At 44.0% G+C, this 20,186-nt stretch overlaps 1 protein-coding gene and 1 long non-coding RNA gene across 3 annotated transcripts in view; one reads left to right on the plus strand and one right to left on the minus strand.

Moving 5' to 3' along the window:
* The first annotated feature begins 1,652 nt into the window (after positions 1–1,652).
* On the plus strand, positions 1,653–2,902 carry LOC148348696 (uncharacterized). Its single transcript, XR_015847564.1, has 3 exons — positions 1,653–1,695; positions 2,612–2,701; positions 2,834–2,902. It is a non-coding gene; the product is annotated as an uncharacterized LOC148348696 (long non-coding RNA).
* Positions 2,903–7,219: 4,317 nt separating this feature from the next.
* The window catches only part of arhgap12b (Rho GTPase activating protein 12b), a 75,047-nt gene continuing 62,080 nt past the window's right edge, over positions 7,220–20,186 (minus strand). For both annotated transcript variants that reach the window (XM_088322093.1, XM_088322094.1), the window contains 9 exons: positions 19,860–19,961; positions 19,689–19,787; positions 17,246–17,348; positions 15,784–15,906; positions 15,607–15,705; positions 15,405–15,482; positions 12,766–12,900; positions 11,996–12,101; positions 7,220–7,959 (listed from right to left, as the gene is read on the minus strand). In XM_088322093.1, coding sequence (XP_088178219.1) covers positions 7,785–7,959; positions 11,996–12,101; positions 12,766–12,900; positions 15,405–15,482; positions 15,607–15,705; positions 15,784–15,906; positions 17,246–17,348; positions 19,689–19,787; positions 19,860–19,961 — 1,020 coding nt within the window. In that variant the 3' untranslated portion in view covers positions 7,220–7,784. The remainder of the gene's footprint in view (positions 7,960–11,995; positions 12,102–12,765; positions 12,901–15,404; positions 15,483–15,606; positions 15,706–15,783; positions 15,907–17,245; positions 17,349–19,688; positions 19,788–19,859; positions 19,962–20,186) is intronic.

The raw sequence follows: 20,186 nt of genomic DNA on the forward strand, positions 1-20,186 counted from the left end.
CTTGTTCCCTTGAGACTTTCTGTGGCACTTTGATAGCAAGCTCAAAGGCAATTGATTGATTTGAGGGAATCAGGATGCAGAAAATGGAGGAATTTCAGTAAAACATACAAGAAATTGTCTTCCGAAAGACAAACAAAATGCTTTCAAAAAAAAAATCACCTTTACTAGTAAAAAAAGTCTTTCATTAATTTTGCTTCGAGATATTAGGGGCAGGCAGGGGCCTCAACTATCATCCTGGGGGCTGTAATTGGCCCTCGGGCTGCATTTTGGAGAGCCCTGTCCGAACAGGGACAAGTGTTGTGCTTTGCCACCATCTTGTGGTAAAACTTTGTTTTTGCACTGACCATTTGATCAAGTTCTAAGAGAGTAGCTCAGAAGATAGAGCGTTCGTCTCAGGCCCGAAAGGGGACAGGTTTGATTCCTGACTCTGTGTCCTTGGGCACGATGCTGAAGCAGGGGCCATTCCAGATCGGAGAGGTGGACAAACTACAGACCATCCATCAAAAACGCTCGAAATAGAGCGAAATAGAGTACTTTTATTAAAAAAACCATTATCCCGTTGTGTGTGTGAGAAACAAAAATACTACAAAACTAATTTACAAATTTAGTACTCCAAAACAGGGACCCAACATATTATTTTAGCTTCATTCTGATGATAAATATATACATATATATATATATATATATATATATATTACTGAAAACAACACAAATACTACAAAGATATAATTACGGTAATATTAAAATAAAAAAAATAAAAAAACCTATTGAGATATTAGTAAGGAAATATCCATTATCTCCATCCATGATCTGCACCGCTTATCCTCAGGGGGGTTGCGGGGGTGCTGGAGCAGCTATCTTCGGGCAGTGGGGAGGGGACACAGGGACAGACAATTCGCTCGCTCATTCCCACCTAGGGAGATTTCGGTTAGGCCAATCAACCTGACATTCATGTTTTTGGAATGCGGGTGGAAACCCACTCAAGCACGGGGAGAACATGCAAACTCCACACGGGAGGTTCGATCTCATGACCTCAGAACTGTGCCGCACACGCCCTAGCATGGAAATACTTTAAAATGATGATACAACTATACTACAAACATATACTGTAGAAATATGACAAAAAGTAGAACAATACTACAATAATACAAGAGAAGAAAGTACAAAATGAATCTTGCTGCAGAAAAACCAACAAGTTAAGAGTATTCCTTTCATTTCTTTGAGAAGGACCATTTTCGTTTTCAGCCATTTGTTCTGGAGATTTATTCTTTGCTGTGCAAAAAAATGACGGTGGCGTTTGTAAAGGGAAGAACTTTCTGCAACTGAAAATGGAATGGGACATTTTTTCACATACGGGAAGAAAAATGGCGCAAAAATATTCGAGAAACCGTTTCTTGATAAATGCAAGACGATTGCTGGATTTGTGGCTTTGCAAAACACGATTCACACCAGATATTTGAAAGTCCTTAAAAGTGCTTGAATTCAACCACGGAAAAGCTACGGGAACCCGAACGAGGAGCGACATTTCCAAAAGCTCCCGCCGACGCTCCGAGCGGAGGTTGAGGGCCGGTTTCCCGTCCGTAGGCGGCTCCCTCCTATTTATCCGGCGTTCCGGGGGCGAGCAAGCAGAGAGATTAAGAAAAGGAGGAGGACGCCAGCCGGGCCGCCGGCGCCTTCCGCAAATTCAAAGCTAAGGTACGTCTCCCGGCGCCAGGAACGAGCGCCGAGCCGCTTTGGCCCGGAGCGCCGAGCGTCAAAAGCGTTTATGGAGGGAAAAGCGTGCCGGCTAATTGAGGAAGACGTCGGCGCGGAGAGCGGATTATCGGGAGGGAAAACGGGGAAGGATTTTCGCGCCGATTCAATTTGGCCGCCACGCGTTCAAAGATCCGCCGCTTCTCCTACGGCGCCGTCTAAAAAAAGCGACCTTCTTTTTACTTAGGCGCATTTTTGGACATTGTGAAGGAGTTGTAAATGTTTGACTTCTCTTTTCAAAAGTCCTTCCGTGGAGCTGTTTGAATCTAGGCTTAAAATACACTTCTATTCTGTAGCTTATGGAGGACCTATAGATGGCCCGGTCATCCCGGAAGGGGGATAACCTCGGTTAGGTTTGGAGCTTTTCCTTGCCTTCGTGTCGGTTTTCGATCAGGGGCTGTCGTGATGGTCCGTACGGCCCTTTGAGACTTCTTGTGATTGAAGAAACACGACTTGACTCATTGTACCCAATCGCACGGATACCCGAGATCAATATAGAAACTAGAAGTATAGCATTCTGATACCATTATCTGTACTTTGAAACAGTAGTTCAATGGCAGACAATCGTACGATATTTTGCAATCGATTCCTTTTTCAACTCGATTGCCGTCGTTACCGTTTTCCACTTTGCCTCCCCTTCTCACTCACTTTAGCAGGACCCGTTCCTGATGGGCAGAAAAGGCCAATAAAACAGACAAAATCACAATCAAATGAGAGGTGTTCCCTCTCTTGTTTTCCCTAGCTCTCGACTTCTTCCATTTCTTTTTTTTTCTTTTATTCGTTTCTCCCCTCAGCTTTTTACATCCTTTTTCTTATTTTTTCCTTCAGTGTTTTATTTTTTTCTTCTTTTGTTTCACAGACTACCCTCACCACGACGACATCCACTTTTCCAAGGGTGGTAGGAGAGCAGAGCGGAACATCGGTGTGATCGTTCATGTATTTTTGCCTGGTATTCAAATCAATGTTTTTCAGTTTTACTGAATGAAGGTTTTTTTTGTTTTTGCAGACACTCCATATTACACGCTGTCCCTTAAATGTCTTTTTCAACCTTCCCGGTCAAACTTCATTTCTTCTCCATTAGGAAGAAGCTCCTGCTGAATGTTGGATGAGGCAAGGTCCGACATCCGCCCCCCAAAAACGCATTTAGGCCTCCAAACCGCAAGGTGCCTGGCCATGGGGACCCCAGGTCCCCCCTCCACCCTTATTTTGACTGGCACGCTCAGCAGAAGAGTCAACAAACGCGTCGGCGTCCGATTCCCGTACCGCCGTTTTTGAAAAGGAAGGGGTGGGGGGGGGGGGGGGGCAGTGGGGGTCTCCCCGCAATTTCCCCACCGCAAAACAATGAGATGATTTCTCTAATTCATGGGCGAGACCGCAGGGCCAGGACGGAGGGAGCTAGGAGCCTTCGAGGTGCTCCACATGTTGCGGCACTTTCCCCCAAAACAGCGCCATCTAGATGCGTAGGACTTCCAGTCACTCGGATTCCTCCCGGCTAACTGGGTCGGCTTTGGGTGTTAAACTCGTAACCCGCGGGCTAAGAAAGGGGCCCGCTCCGGCCCCGGGCTGCTGTATTGACGAGCACTGGCATTGGTTACGCAAAGTTTGAAAAAACTAAACCAGTTTTGTGTTCCTGTCATTGACGGATTCAGACATGAATTTGGTGCGTTTGTTTCGAGAACGAATTTAAAGCGAACGGACGTTAAAATAAACTTAAAAGGACGCTTGGCGAACAGCCGAATAAGCGATTAGAATTCAAACGGGTTAGGCGGTGCTGCGTTCGAGGTACTATGGCATTCTGTAAACTCACTCTGAACTGCTTTAAGTTTTTTTTTTTAGGTTTTATGGTTTTATGTGCATTTGTATATTTTTCAAAAACTGCTTTTGGTAAGTATGATATTTTTGGTACTTTGATATTTCAAACAACAGAAACTTATTTTGGCAAAAAAAAAAGCATGAAATAATCAAGAAAAGTCTGTTAGTTACCTTTGGGTCACACACGTGGGAGGCCACATGGTCCATGGAGAACGCCGGATGTTTTTGGAGACTGTTCTTGCTGACTTTTCAGGGAGAGACAAATCCACAGGCCATCCAGGCCTCACAGTCAGCATGGGCCATGCTTTCTCGCCTAAGGGCCTGCCATGAGGTTCAGCCTTCTTTGTCCCCATGGTCTAGGGGGGCAAAGGCCTGACAGCCCACCCCCTCTAGGATCACTATCCAGGAAGAACAAGAGAAAGAGCAGGCCTGCGCTATTACATGCAGACGATGTCATCAGTCTCCAGAGGCGGGTCCTGTGATGGGTTAGTTCCTGTAGACGCTTTTCTAAATACAGTTCTCCAAATGGTTGATAACAGGCATAATTGTATTCGGACAGGCATTGATTTATCTATGGCATGAAACATAAAACATATGCAAATCATGATTCGTTCGAATACAAATGACTACTTTCAGGTTTCAAATCTTTATTACACTACCAGAGAGTCTGGTCTCTTCATGTCGACGCAGCACCCCGGTGTGTGAGCACTTTAGGAAAGGTCTTGTGAACCGATGGTGTGTCTTTAGTCATGAGGGCAGTCAGGGATTGGAAAAGGTTGAGGGAAATGCACATGTGTGTGGCCTTTACCTATGATTTTGAGATCTTGTGTAAATCATTTGTTTTTCGGACTCATCTTTTCCTATAAATAGGTGCGGGGGTCAATGAGTGGCTTACATTTTCAGTTGCATGAAGTTTACCACTGGGGAACAACTACCTTGTTTTTGTTTTTACATGACCCTTGATAAATGTTCATCGTCGATACGTCATCCTTTCACTAATACACATTCCATAGCGCACGCTACGCTTATCCCGTAGGGGGCGATCACCCTTCATAGTATATTACCATACCGGTTGCCGTAAATCACGAGGGAAGAAGAAAACGCGACGGCGGAGCCGAGCCACCGGAGAGCAGTGTCGGCAACAATTTCAAGCACTCCACCCGATTCCGCCAGCGCCTAGGAAAGTAAGTTGAGAAGCCCGTAACTTGAAGGTTTAGTGAAAACTCGAAGGAGAGAAGACATCAATGGATTTTGATCTCGCAAGAAGAAGAGGCCCTCCTCTGCAATCTTGCTTTCTATGAAATCTGTTACAAACGCAGAGCCACTTAAAAGGCTGTAGCTTAGGAGGATTCGTCTTGGGATCAAGAGGTCCCAGGTTCGATTCCCCTAATGCCCCTGATAGCAGGTAGTTGCTTTGAATGGCTGCAGGGCCGCTATTGGTGTGTGAGTGTGTGTGTGAATGGGTAAGTGTGAGGCACATTGTAAAGCGCATTGGGAGGTCTTCATTGACTTGAAAAAGTGCTTTTCGTGAAGAACAGATAGGAAAAGAAGAGATTCGGCGGTGCCGCTGCTCAATAACCGAGATACGAGATTCGTCCCGTGACGTAATCAGGGGGGAGAACGGAGACGGCCCCCTCCGGTTGATTGAAATGGATGGGGCGGGGTCACCTTCGCCTCCGTGGCATTTATGGTCGGCGTGCAGGGGCGTTACCGGGGTGGGGGGAGGCGGGGGCGGAGCCCACCCGACAAAAACCGGATGAGGGCAGTTTGAAAATAGTAACGAAGACAAAGGAGGAAAAAATAAAATATAAAATGTAAAGTAAGAAAAAAGAAGTGAAACGCTTGGAAAAAAAATCATCAAAAGAGTCAAGAAAGAGGAGGAAAAGAAAACAGTAAAAAAGAGGAAAACGTGAGGAATCAAAGGGAGAAAAAAAACAAAAAAAAAATCCAAAAAGGAGAGAAATTGTTTTAAAAGAATGTTACATAAAATCCAAATCTAGGGGGATAAACCAAAGGCAAAAAAGGTAAAGAAAAAAAAGAAAACAAGCAGGAATATATTAGAAAAAGAGGAAGGAAAAATGACAAAAAAGTTAGGTAAACAAAAGAAAAAAAAAAAAAAAAAAGAAATTGGAGAAGAAAATTGGAATAAAGAAATCAAAAGTTTTGGAGTTGATCGGAGCGAACAGGGTGGACTCACCTTTGCCTCTGTAGCATTTATGGTCTACATGCAGGGGCGTTACCAGGGGGGCGAGGGGTATGCGCTGCCCACCCAACAAACAACACATAAGGGCAGTAGCTCAGGAGGTAGAGCGATCGTTTTAGGATTAAGGGATCCCAGTTCGAATCCCGGCTTGTCCGTGTTACATGCCGAAGTGTCCTTGGGTAAGACACTGAACCCCCAATACCCCCAATAAGCAGGTTAGCGCCTTACATGGCTGCACAGATCACGGCCGCTATTGGGAAATGTGAAGCACAATATAAAGTGCTTTGGGAAGTCATTGACTTGAAAAGCGCTATAGAAATGCAGATCATTTCATTTCACATTTCATTTCATTTGAGAAAAGTAACAAAGACAAAACCAAAGAGGAAAAACTTTAATATAAAAAGAAAAGAAAAGCACTCGATTAAGAAAAAGTGAAAATAAAGAAAGATGAGAAAAAGAAAACAGTAAAAAAAGAGGAAAACGTGAGAAAAAAAAGAAAAAGAGACGAAAGAAGAAGAAAAATTCAAAAAGGAGAGAAATCGTTTTTAAAAAAAATTAAATCTAAATCAGATAAGCAAAAGAAAGGCAAAAAAAGAAAGGAGAAAAGAAAGGAAAATACAACAAAAAGAAGAGGAAAAAAAGAAAAAGTGAGGGAAACAAAAGAAGGAAAAAAAATGAAATTGGAGAACAAAATCGGATTAAAGTGTGAAAAAGAAATCCAAAGTTTTGGCGTAGCGGACGGGGCAATCTCACCTTTACCCGGTTTACATTTCTGTTCTCCGTCCGAGACCCTCGCTGAGTTTTTCTCAGCGACACAGGAGACGCGGAGCCTCTTTCTTTCCTTTCTTTCTTTTTTATTGGAGGAGAAAATTCACAAAGACAAGTTAGCCTGAAAAAAAAATCACATTCGAACGTGTACCCCAGGATGCAGCACGGAAAACGACGAAGGAACAGAAAGAAATTTTGGGCGGGGGGATCATTTCTTCTTTTTTTTTTTTACAAATCAGCCGTTTTCTTCAAGGGGCAGTGTGTATGATCTGTTGTGCAACTGAAAACAAAGTGCTAAAAAGCACAAACTCGAGAGACTCAAAATGACCAAAGACACGATTCGACCACACTTTTTTTGCCTCGTCTTTGGCGATAAAGAAAAAAAAACGGAAGAGAAAAAAGAAATGAAAATAAACTGCATCTGGAAGATGAGAAATCATTATGCTTCTTTGTACTCCTAATTACGACATTTAGGGTTTTCAATTTTGAACTTCTTGTTTTTTTCTCCCGTTTCCTTATTCGTTCAAATAGGAATGAAGGTAAAGCATAGAAATAGAAAAAAAAGAAAAAAGGGAAAAGAAAGGACAATATAGAAAAAGGAAAAACAGGAAAATAGAAAGAACCAATGGTAAAAAGAAAGAAAAGAAGTCCGATGAAAAAGAGAACAAAAAATATACAAAAATATCTGGTTTCTAATCGTCTTTTAATTCAACAAATTGGAAAATGAAGCACCCGCCAAATTCCGGACGCTACGAAATATCTCACCAGGCGGTATTATCGCAAGATTTCTTTGTTAGCTTAGCAGCGACAACGCGTCGGCGTGGAAAAATGTCGAGACGAGAGATGCTTCCGTGCCCGTTTTAACCGGTTCATTCGAGTGCAAAAAAACAACCGTCGCAAAAAAAGAAAAACGTCCTCCCGCAAACACAACACTGACGATGGCGCGACCGGCGTCACGGACAAAGCGCCACGACACGAGACCGACGACGGATCAGGCGACGACACGGGGTTGGCATCCGCCGGCGACACTGCCGGACCAGCTTTTATCAAAAAACTAACCCGAAGACATCAAGGTCCCTTGAAACCATGTCCGGCTGCTGGATTTCCTCTCCACCACTTTTAAGTGCAAAAACTTCGTCGGCGTCCACCAGGGGGCGACCTTTCCGGCGGCCGGCTCCTCGGTAACTCCGGGTCCGGTCGGGAACAGGGGGCCAAAAAACAAAAAGACGGCGTCTCCCCGGCCGGCGGTCTACCTGCCGAAGATGCCCTCATACTCCAGCAGGATGAGCTCCACGATCTGGTTCTGGTAGACCATGTGGACCGCCATGTTGCCCGTCTCGGTCTCGGGTCTGAGGAGGGTGGGTCCGAAGACGATGGCCACGCTCTGGGTGGTCATGCGGTTGCTTTCGCCGTGCTCGATCACCCTGCGGGGCCCGGAGGTAGATAAGGGTAAGGTTCTAAAGCACTTTTTTTCCATTTCTCCAGTACCTTCAAAGAAAAACTTTTTGATCGAAGTGCCCATCTTGCTGCTAGCACATACTTCGTGCCAGGGCCTTTTTGTGTTAATGGGCTGCTATAAACTGACACGAATTCTGCCTCAGCTATGCAGGCACGGCTTCAATACGTCACACTTGTTTACAAACATAGAAAAGCTTCTGAACGTGTTGGCTATTAATGGAGTCCGATACAAAAGAGAAAAAAAAGGAAAAGTTATGTACAAAAAGCAGAAAACTTAGCCCAATTTGGACTCGTTTGAATGCTATTGATTGCTTCGAAGCAGAGTGCTTTTAATCTTTTTGACCTAAAAACTATTGGATCTTTTGCTTTATGTTTCACTTATTTGAAGTTTATATAAGCTTTATGAGGAAGGCCACATATATACATAATATATCGAATCCAAATCTCATCTCAATACAAATCCAGATTTGCGTGTGTTTGTATGTGTCTTATAGGCTCCGAGAGGGCTGAACTGATTTTTGTGGCAATGTACACGAGGGTACTTTAGGCTTCTGGGAGCGCTTTAAGTTAGGTTCTATGTTCCAAAGTTAAATTGAAGACTTTTTGAAGTCGCCAAAAGACCCACAACTAAATATAGAGAGATAGATATTTCTGGCACACAATACAAGGTGCCTCGTACACGTGACTTGGCACAGCTTTTAGCTGTTATACATCCCTGGCAGAAGTCGCTATGTGTATTGTAGCTAGACCTGAGACCTGCGTCCGACTGAAAGCACATCACCGTTTTGAAAACTTGGATAGAAGACACGTTAATGTCAAGGAAGGCTGTATTTGAAGAAGAATGAACAGAACAAGGCGGCGCAGTGATTAGTGCGTGTGTGGCACAGTTCTGAGGTCTTGAGATCGAACCCCTTGTGGAGTTTGCATGTTCTCCCCGTGCTTGCGTGGGTTTCCTCCCACATTGCAAAAACATGCATGTCAGGTGAATTATCTGGTCCAAATTGTCCCTAGGTGTGAATGGGCGAGTGAGTCGTCTGTCTCGGTGATTGGCTGGCAACCAGTTCAAGGTGTCCCCTGCCCACTGCCTGAAGATGGCTGGGATGGGCTCCAGCACCCCAGTGACCCTACTGAGGATAAGCGGTGCTGATAATGGATGGATGGACGGACATATTTCTGGCACTCAATACAGGGGGCCTCTTAGTCATGACTTGGCACAGCTTTTAACGTCGAAAGTCAGAAGTCGCTATGCGTAATGTAGCTAGACCTGAGGCCTGCGTCCGACTGAAAGCACATCACCGTTTTGAAAGTTCCCCGATGATGGTCACGCTGTGTTGCCAACATAGGAAATGTGTCTCGAAACAATGAATCAAGTGTTTGGGAAAACTTGGACGGAAGGCCCTATTTGTAGGAGAATGAAGCGAACGTCGGGGAGCCACCGGGTGGCGCCAAAGAGACGCTCCTCGCTCCAGCGGAGGAGGCGCGTTTGGCCGTTTGGCCGATCCCCTCGGGGGGGTTTCGTCTCGGATAAGCCGATGAGGAGCGCTCCTTCTCGGGAGCAATAAGGGCTTTTTTAATAGAAGGCGCGCGCTCGCCAACAAAACAATCGGGGGATTTACGGAGGAAAGGAGATGAAAGGCGCTCGTTCCCTCCTCCCCCGTACGTCACGCTGGAAATATGGCCGCTCGCGAGCGACTCGGTGACGCTCGCGGCACGCCGTATAAATGCAAATGGGGAACGCTCGGAAAATGTCAGCGACCGTGTCGGACGCCGTTGCCGCCGGACGAATGTTTATGCCGGGAAGATCCGATCCGCCCGGGATTCCCGTCCGTTTCGGGCTCCCGACTCGTCCCGTCTCCCCGTATTAAATCCTGGTTTCATTTTGGACGAATCCAATTTTGTACACGGTCGGGGAAAAAAACGACAGATCCGGGTTGCAATTTTGATGCCGTTTTCAAGTTCATGAGAAAAACGCATTCAACTCCATCAAAATAACTATATATCGACAAATCATCAAAGAATTGCGGTTGAATCAATTGGTTGACGAGGTAGAGCGCTCGTCTCGGGATCAAGAGGTGGCAGGTTCGATTCCCGATTCCTCCGTGTTCTGTATGTCGAAGTGTCCTCGGGCAAGACACTGAACCCCTAATGCCCCAATCAATCAATCACTAAATCCACACTCTCTCTCACTCACTCACTCTGTGTCTCTCTTTTTCTCTTCCTTTATTGCTCTTCTTCTCTTTCTCTCTCTGTGTCTTTTAATCTCTTTTGCGCTAACTTTTTTCCTTTTCTCTCTTTTCTCTTTTTCTCTTCCTACCCTTCAAGCTTTCTTTTCTCTTCTCTCCCTCTGTCTTTCTATTTCTCTTTGGATTTCTTTCTTCCGCTCCCTTTCTTTCCCCCTCTCTCACGACTTCTCTTTTTATCTCTTTTGTTTCTCACGCTCTCTCCCTGTCTCTTTCTTTGTCCCGCCTTCTCTCCTATTCCCTCCCTCTTTCTCTTATTTCTTTATCTCTTTTGTTTCTCACGCTCTCCCTCTCTCTCTCTTTCTTTCTTTGTCCTGCCCTTTCTCCTTTTACCTCCCTTTTTCTCCTTTATCTCTCTTTTTCTTTCTCTTGAATCTACTCGTCCGGCCCCCCGACAGAATGTTCTATGGTGTGGCCCCCGAGTTCAAATGAGTTGGACAGCCCTGCTCTAGGGCATCAATGAAGTGCTGCGTTATGTTTATAAGGTAGATTTCTGCCAGTTTGGCTCCTGCAGTCCCTCTTTCCCCCCAATGATGGCAGCGTCACCCCATTTTCCAATCCCGTTTCATTTCCCCCCGCCCGGGCGATTGCGATTCGACCTTTAGCCGGCTTCACTAGAAATACCCCGGACTCGACTTTCTCGGCTGAACCGTTTTGATTCCTGAAGCGTCTCCCTCTCTGAAACATCAAGCCTCCTCATTCCGTCATTCGGTTTTTGTCAAATCAATATGTCCTCCTTCTGTTCCCTTCTCGTCCCACCCGAGCCATCTTCCTTAGAGGTATTTCTAAATCCTCGGTTCAAGATTTGTTTTCACCCTAAGAGCCCCTTCTCCGCTTTCCCGCACCCCCTTCTCACCGGTAACGTGTTTTTGTTCCCGTTTGAATTGACGTCCCTTCTACTGGGGTTAAACCGCATCCCTCGTGTCCTGCGCTTGGGTCTGTCCGAAGTAAATTGCAACTCTTTCATAAGGGGAGCAAATGGCTCAAATATTTCTGCCTCTCGTCTCAATAAACTGGCTAGGAAAGCGAGCTCTGTTGTGGGCAAAGAGCTGGACGGCCTAACAACAGTAGCCGAGAGACGAGGACTGAAAAAGCTGAGGTCAATCGTGGACAATCCATCGCATCCACTACACAGCATTATCTCCAGACAGAAGAGCAGTTTCAGCGACAGACTGCTGTCACTGTCTTGTACTAAGGACAGACTGAAGAGATCTTTTCTTCCTCATGCCATGAGGCTCTTTAACTCTACCCGGCAGAGTAAAAGCCCACAGTAAACCGCACCACCTACATTGCATATTACCGAATCTTACTGCAATATGTATTCTGTGTAGCACTATTTAGATATTCTATATAACACGCTACAGTGGGCATTTAGCCTAGATGGTAGTGTGCCCGCTTTGAGACTGGGAGGTCGCTGGTTCGCGCCTCGGCCGAGATATACCTAATTGGTATAATGGCGGCGCCCTCTGGCTGCGGCTGCATCGACTCGCTACAACGGGTCAGGTGTATCGACATTTCGTTCTGTGTACATTGTTACAAAGAATGACAATACAAAGGAAATTATTATTATTATTATTATTAATTTGCACGTCACACTGGGTATTTGTATATTGTATTCTTTTTGCTTTATTATTGTATTGTTCTCAGCGAAGGGATGCTGCTGGAAATGGGAATTTCCCAAAGCGGATGAAGAAAGTATCTATCTATCTATCTATCTTAAAACAATAAACATAAAAAAAGATGAAATTTGTGAAGGCGTTACCTGCGCAGGTGCTTGAAAAGGACTTGCATTGTGTCGTGGTTGGGTTTTGGCAACTTCTTGATCAAATCTTTGATGGAGTTGACTCTTTGCTTGTAGTCGGAACATTCTGAGGGGGGGAAAACAGGCGGGTGGTGAGGGATGACACGAGCAAACAGCGCCATCTTGTGGCCAGATTTGAGAAATCCTCTTCAGACGATTGGATGTGACCTGTACGGTCCTTTTGCAATCAAATGCGTCACAAATTCATACCATTTTCTCATTTTACACTTCCTTCCGATGTTTTTTAAGACCACGTGTATTTCAAATGGACTCAATCGACCCCAGGGTTGTAGTTTTCGGATCAGAACGACTTATGGTGTTTTCATTCAGCTTTGGCCAATGCGACGTGATTGTATCCAAAGAAAATTCAAAACGATGTTGTCATGTAGGCCTACTGCTCTGCTTTTTTCATGTGGGATCAGAACGACGCATGACGGGAAATCCCCAGGCGGCAGACGCACGCGCACAGTAGCATCAAACCACTCGCTCGGTCGGCAAGGAATAAAACGATACCGAGATAGAGGCTACCGCGGCGAACTCGTTCGACTCGATGGATTTGCCGTTTGGTGATCGTCGGTGTATACCGGACGGTACCCGTCACTGACAAATTTGCCTTTTTCCGTACAGATTTTCTCGTACGTCGTACGCGTCTTCAAATGCATCGTAAACCGACTTTGACGGGTATGCCGGTGACTCGACACGCGACGTGGAAAGATTTTGGAGCGACTCACTGATTGCTTCGACAAAGTCGTGGAAGGAAGCGTAGGTGAAAAGGGGTTCCGGGAGTTCCCGAAAGAACATCTTGAGGGCTCCTGTGGTGACGTGGATGTCCTCCCACTTGCTGTCATCCAGTTCCACCTTCTCATCTGATGGAGGGAAAGGAGGGAATCCTATTGAAAGTCCACTATTCTATATCATCACTGGGTTAGGTCCTCTTAATATGAAGTCAAACATAGCATGTCATGGCCGCCACGTGGAAGAAAAAGTTTCATTTTTTTCCTTAAAAAAACTCCACTACTTCATTACATTTGAAGAACTTTATTGTAGGAATACATGCATCTACCTGTCCTTGGTTTACTCCAATTGTTTTCAAGGTTGATCATTTATCACCAACAAGATGGAGTTATTTCATTTATATGACGTTTTTTTTGTAAACATATTTTGTATTGGAGTCACCAAATAAAATCATTACAAGTAATGAGGTGACATTACTGCAATTTATGGTCATTAAATGACCTAACCGATTACAATGTTCGACAGGTAACCAGTAACTGTAACAGATTACATTTTTAGAGAGAGAGATAGAGATAGAGAGAGAGAGAGAGAAAGATAGATAGATAGAGCAATAGAGAGAGCAATAGATAGAGAGATAGCGATAGAGAGATAGAGAGACGGGGAGAGAGAGAGATAGAGAGAGAGAGAAAGAGAGGTAGAGAGATAGAGAGATAGAGATAAATAGATAAATACTGTATTCATCCCCGTAGGGAAATTCACACTTCCAGCAGTATCGCCCAACCTTTGTTATTATTTAACAAATAAAATGTCTTCATGATAGAGAGTCGAAAATGGTGCAAAATGGACGAGAGATATTGAAAGAATGGCGCCATCTGCTGGTATTTTGATGCACAACAATGTGGACATCAATTGTACACTATAAACAAGAATGTCATATTGCTTTATTGATACGATATATATATATATATATATATATATATATATATATATATATATATAAATGATATATCCATTTAAAGAGTTGATTTTGTACACCACAGCAACTCAATAAAATAATTTGAACACACCAATAAGTAATGCGGTTTGGTCAAGCATTTGATTTCTACTGTATTTGATTTCTAAAGAGCACCCCCAAAAATAGTCATATATTTTTTTATATTATAGGGAAAAATGGAGTGAAAGGTGCACAAGAGTAAAACAACAGTATGAACAATTACGGTATATATTAGTGCAAATATCAGACCACAAATGTCCTTGACCGAATTCACATAACACTGCATGCAACAGGAATTGAACCCAAGGCGCGGCGGTGAGAGCGACGAAACCCAACCACTAGACCACCAGTGATCCGATGACATACGATAAAGCATCCGATGTTGCCTTGTCACAACTGTTTTTAACTCGCAGTGCCAGAGATGAATGTTATACAATGGAGAAAAAGTGGTTCTGAAAATCAAAATAAAGACTAAAAGATTTTATACATTTTGACTATAAAGGATTTGATACGATTGACTCATAATGCAATGAAGATTTTCACCGAGTGGGCTTTAGTTCAATGTGCAAGGTCAGTACATCAATGGTATCAATGGTGTTCTAGTGGTTAGGATTCGGCGCTCTCACCACCGTGACCCGGGTTCAATTCCTGTTGAAGCTGGTCAGCAATGTTTTTGATGGATCAATCATTGCGCAAATACGTTTTTAGCCACCGCATTTTCCGGTATATAAGGCACACTTTCACATTTTGGCTAATTTGGGGTTTTTAGGTGCCCCTTATAGTCCCAAAAATACAGTAAATTTGCGCTCAATACATCTATAACATTACTGGAAAAATGCTATTTACACTGGCTAAGTAGAGATAGATGTCGAGATAGATGTCTAGATAAATAGATGTCTAAATAGATAGATGGATAGAGATGGATAGTTATATAGATAGAGAGATAGATAAAGATAGACGGATAGAGAAAGAGAGAGAGAGATAGATAAATATAGATATAGATATAGATAGAGAGGGATAGAGAGATGGTTATATAGATATAGAGAGATGGTTATATAGATATAGAGAGATGTTTATATAGAGATAGAGAGAGAGAGAGAGAGAGAGAGAGAGAGAAAGAGAGAGATAGAGAAAGAGAGTGTGTGAGAGAGAGTAAGAGATAGATGTCTAGATGGATAGCGATAGAGAGATAGATAAATATAGATATAGATAGAGAGGGATAGAGAGAGATGGTTATATAGATATAGAGAGATGGTTATATAGATATAGAGATAGAGAGAGAGCGATAGATAGAGAGCGATAGATAGAGATATAGAGTGATAGAGAGAGAGAGAGGGATAGATAGATGTCAAGATAGATGTCTAGATAGATGGATAGAGATAGAGAGAAAGATAGAGATGGATAGAGAGATGGTTATATAGATATATAGATAGATAGAGAGATAGAGAGAGATGGAGATAGACAGAGAGAGATAGATACTTGATTCATCCTCGTAGGGAAATTCATACGTCCAGCAGTATCCTTGTGTTGAAAATAAAATAATAATAAAATAAAAGAAATAGAATATAGATATATTCAATATAGATGTACCTCATGAGATAAAGGACATTTGATTGTGGTTTTAGAGTTCATTGGTCTTACCGTGGTTTACGGCAAAGCGGAGCTTCTGTATCACTGCCAGGTTCCCGCTTACTCGATACAAGCCGTCGATACTGAGAGCTACAAGATAAAAATAAGACGAAGAAAATGAATCAGGTGGAGAAAGTGACACATATAGAAGTCCTATGAAGCAGTGAAAACGGCTTTTCTCTATCCTAGAGAAACAACGATCGGTCGAGCGTACCCGTGTTCTCGACATGGTCGACGCACATTTTAACAAAGGTGGGCACGGACGTGTTCTCCCGTTGGCAAAGGCTGCTCAAACTACAGCCGAAAACCTGATCTGGAGTACGGGACACAAAAAGGGGACATTTTGAAACGGCGTTTTAGAAGACGCGACCGTACGGGCCGCGAAAACTACCTTTGATGTAGCCTTTGTCTCGAACCGCCTGGTAGGTGGGTCGCCGTATCAGGAACTTCTTCAGCTTCAGTCGAGTCTTTTTCTGGTCTGATGAGTCCATACTGATGGAGGATTTCATCGCAACTGAAGAATTAAAAAAAACAGGAGCACAGCGACCGTGTGTTTTAATACTAGGACAACAAACGAGTTTGGCCATTAAAGGATTTTATACATTTGACCATTGAAGGGTCTTTTAAATTTTATTGAATTGACTATAAGGGATTTAATATAATACAAATAAATGTTGTTGAATGCAGTGGGGATTTTTCACAGAAGGCTGAAGGTGGCGCCGTTCGAAGTGTAGAGTGTTTTGGCAAGGGAGTTTTGATAGCGGAGCGCTGACGAGGGAATTAGGCCACGTTTTTGGCATTGCTTGGAGCTGATAAGCTTTCTTGTTGTGAGCCCTCTAGACGTGGCGGCGTCGTTCGGCGAGGAGGCGGCGGCGCGCCCACGGGGGGAGAAGTTCCCGGCCCGCCCAGGAGGAGGTGACGTCGGCACCTGGCCCGCCCCGGGGGAGGAGTCAGCACGCCCCATGGGAGGGGCCGATGCCCCGACGTATCAAAAGGACGGAACACGGAAGATGGACGGACAAGACAGGAGCAAGGACAGACAGGATCGGAAAACGGGAGATGGGAGGCCCGACAAGACTAATTAGACTAATTCGATAATAATTCGGCAAAACTCGATAGCATTCGCTTAAAAAATAATTTTAGAAAATAAATCTGCCCCCGTGTGGAAAAGCCCGTCTCTTGTCAATATGTTTCCCAAAAATCAAGAAAAAAGCAGGCAGTGTTAGGAGAATAAAGTTTGTGTTAGGTGAATGGAGTCAGATAACTCATTCGGACAATTTGGCAAACGCTACATTTATAATATCGTTTTTTCCATAACACTAAAAAGGATTTTATACGATTGACTTAGTTTAATGCTAAAAAGATATTCACTGACTGGGCTTTAATTCAATGTCAGGGCAGGCTGTTCGAAATGCATTATATTTTGTCGAGGAAATTTTGATAACAGGACTCTTGGTTGTGCTGACCAGACATCAAGGCACTGGCGTATGAGATTTTGAAGACCAGGGGGCTTCCTCGGCACGCCCATGGGAGGAGCCGAGACGCCATCTTGCGGGGAGACGTGGGCCAATAAGAGAAAGCTAAAGGACTTCAGAAGGGGGGCTTCCCACAGACTTCAACGTCACTACTTCTTTGGCTGTCTCCTGAGTACACTTAGTTTCTCTGTTAGGAAAAATAAACACCCGCCCCCGTGTGAAAGGCCTTCCTGGTCATTTTTTTCCCCTCAAGAATCGAGCGCGCATGATTGTTGGGTGAATGTAGGCTGTGTTTGGTTAATGGAGTCAGATAAGTCATTGGAACAATTTGGCAAACGCTACATAACGATCGTTAATTCCCAACACCATCAGTCTCACCTCGGTTCTTTTTAGAGTCCCGCTGATCTTTTTCCTTGTCCTGTTTCTCGCTCCCGGGGGATTCTGGCATATCTTCTTCGATAGCTTCATCGGACTCCCACACCTGGGTATGAGAAACGTTTTGAGGGTTACCGCGTCCGACTGAAAGCACATCACCGTTTTGAGAGTTCCCCGATGGTGGTCACGCCGTGTCGCCAACCAAAGGAAATGTTTCAAAATCTTCTGAGTTGAAACAATGAGTAAAGTGTTCACGTTTTGAGAACTAGAAAATACTGGCGTCACTAAAAATATCGAAATAAAACAATAAGTTAAACTTTGATTATAAAAAAAACGCAAAAATAGTTCTTAAAATGATAAACGATAAGCCGGTCTCGATCTTTCAAATTGCGAAATAGATTCCCTAAAGAATTCAGAAATTGCATGTGGGTAAAAACACTGAAGGTTTTCCTCCGTGTGTTCTAAATACAGTGTTTTAAAGTCAATATCGACACGAGATCGAGTAAATCAAAGTAAGCGCGCATGAGAGCAAGAGAGAGGAGTGTGGGGGGACTGTAGAGGTGGGGATCATGGAGGAGACCGTCCCCGCAGTTGAAGCGGTGGATGCACCTTGTACGCCACTCGGAGTATCGCGTTTTTTCCCGTTTCTAAAAGAAAAGGACATTTTTTTGCTTCTGTCTAGTTGTCAAACCTCACAGGAGACTATTTCCCCTTACATGAAAAGTATTCTTTTTTTTCTAGGGTTGCAGAAAAATCTGGTGCTACGTTCCAATAATTTGAAACATATCCTGACAATTATTGAGCCAACACGACTCTCACTCAAAAAAAGGGTGATGAAACGCAGTTCTGTATTGTGCAACGGACTGAATCAATACACAAAATGTGAGTATGTGAGAAAACCCGTTTACAGCCATACCACCCTGAGAACGCCCCATCTTAGTAGGTTAAGCAGGGTCGGGCCGGTTTAGTACTAGAGAGAGAGAGGGAGAGAGAGAGAAAAAGAGAGAGAGAGAAAGAGAAAAAGAAAGAGAATGAGAGAGGTTAAGCAGGGTCGGGCCTGTTTAGTACGAGAGAGAGAGAGAGAAAGAGAGAAGGAGAGAAAGAGAAAGCGAGAGACACAGAGAGAGAGAGAGAGAGAGAGAGAGAGAAAGAGAAAGAGAGAGAAAGAGAGAGAGAGAACAAGAGAGAAAGAAAGAGAGAGAGAGAGAGAGCAAGAGACACAGAGAGAAAGAGAGCGAGAGAGAGAGAGAGTGAGAGTGAGAGAGAAAGAGAGAGAGCGTGAGAGACACAGAGAGAGAGATAGAAAGAAATACAGGAGAGAGCGAAAGAGCAAGAGAAAGAGAAAGGGAAAAAGAGAAAGAGAGAGTAAGAGAGAGAGATAGAGAGAAATAGAGAGTAAGAGAGAGAGATAGAGAGAAAGAGAGTGAGAAAGAGAAAAAGAGAGAGAGAGAGAGAGAGAGTGAGAGACACAGAGAGAGAGCAAGAGACACAGAGAGAGAGAGAAAGAGAGAGAGAGAGAGTGAGAGACACAGAGAGAGAGCAAGAGACAGAGAGAGAGAGAGAAAGAGAGGTTAAGCAGGGTTGGGCCTGTTTAGTACGAGAGAGTGAAAGACAGAGAGAGAGAGAAAGAGAGAGTGAGAGAGAAAGAGAGAGAGAGAGAAAGAGAGAGAGAGAAAGAGAGCGTGAGAGACACAGAGAGAGAGATAGAAAGAAATACAGGAGAGAGCGAAAGAGCAAGAGAAAGAGAAAGGGAAAGAGAGAAAGAGAGAGATAGAGAGAGAGAGTAAAAGAGAGATAGAGAGAAAGAGAGAGAGAGAAAGAGAGACACAGAGAGAGAGCAAGAGACACAGAGAGATAGAGAAAGAGAGGTTAAGCAGGGTTGGGCCTGTTTAGTACGAGAGAAGAGAGAGAAAGACAGAGAGAGAGAGAAAGACAGAGAGAGAGAAATAGAAAGAGAGAGAGAGAGACAAAGAGAGAGAGAGAAAGAGAGAGAGAGAGAGAAAGAAAGAGAGGTTAAGCAGGGTTGGGCCTGTTTAGAATGAGAGAGAGACAGAGAGAGAGAGAGAGAAAGACAGAGAGAAAGAGACAAAGAAAGAGATAGAAAGAGGGAGAAAGAGAAAGAGAGAGAAAAAGAGACAGAGAGAAAGAGAGAGAGAGACAGAGAGACAGAGAGAGATTGCATCGATAGATAAATAGAATTTTTTTGCACTTATTTTCATTGCACTACTCTTCATTGCATTATTATAACTTAGGCCAGTTTTCTAAACACAATATTGTTGTTATCATTATTATTATTGGCCTATTCATCCTGATAGTATTTTATCTCTTTTGTCCTCACAACACGTTTTACCCGGAAGTGCCGAGTCGGATCACACGGAACACTACGTTTCCCAACGTGGATATCAATGACAATAAAAATCAAGTTGTATTTCTCACGATGTCTCACATGCGTGTTAATGGCTTCGGTCAGGGCCCGGTACCAGTCGTTGATGACGCTGTCGATCTCGGATTGGATGAGGAGCTCCGTACCCTGCCGCGTCTTCAGCTGAGGAAACCCGCGTCGCGTTTCAGAAGCTTGGAATCGCAGAAAAGCCATTTTGTCCCACTCGCCCGATACCTCAATCACGTGCTTCTTGCTGGACTTGTCTTTGGAAGCCCATTCCGCAGAAGCGCCGCGCAGGTCCACCGTAAACTCGGGCTTGGATTGGTTGCTGCCAAACTGGGACCATACAAAAAAGACAGGAAGAAAATAAGCAGGTCGGGTTATTTCGAAGCTTTGTCAGGAAGGGAAATCCATGTTAGTCGGGTTATTGTGTCAGATCCAAACAAATGGCCGCCACAATGACTCATTTTGCCACAGAGACATTAGTGTCACCATCCCTAGTTCCAGTTAAATTGTTAGCAAGATGGCACTATGATCATTTCTACATCATCCAAAAGACAC

Source organism: Urocampus carinirostris, chromosome 18, assembly GCF_059441175.1.
Source record: "Urocampus carinirostris isolate Australia breed hairy pipefish chromosome 18, RoL_Ucar_1.0, whole genome shotgun sequence".
Classification (NCBI taxonomy): Eukaryota; Metazoa; Chordata; class Actinopteri; order Syngnathiformes; family Syngnathidae; genus Urocampus; species Urocampus carinirostris.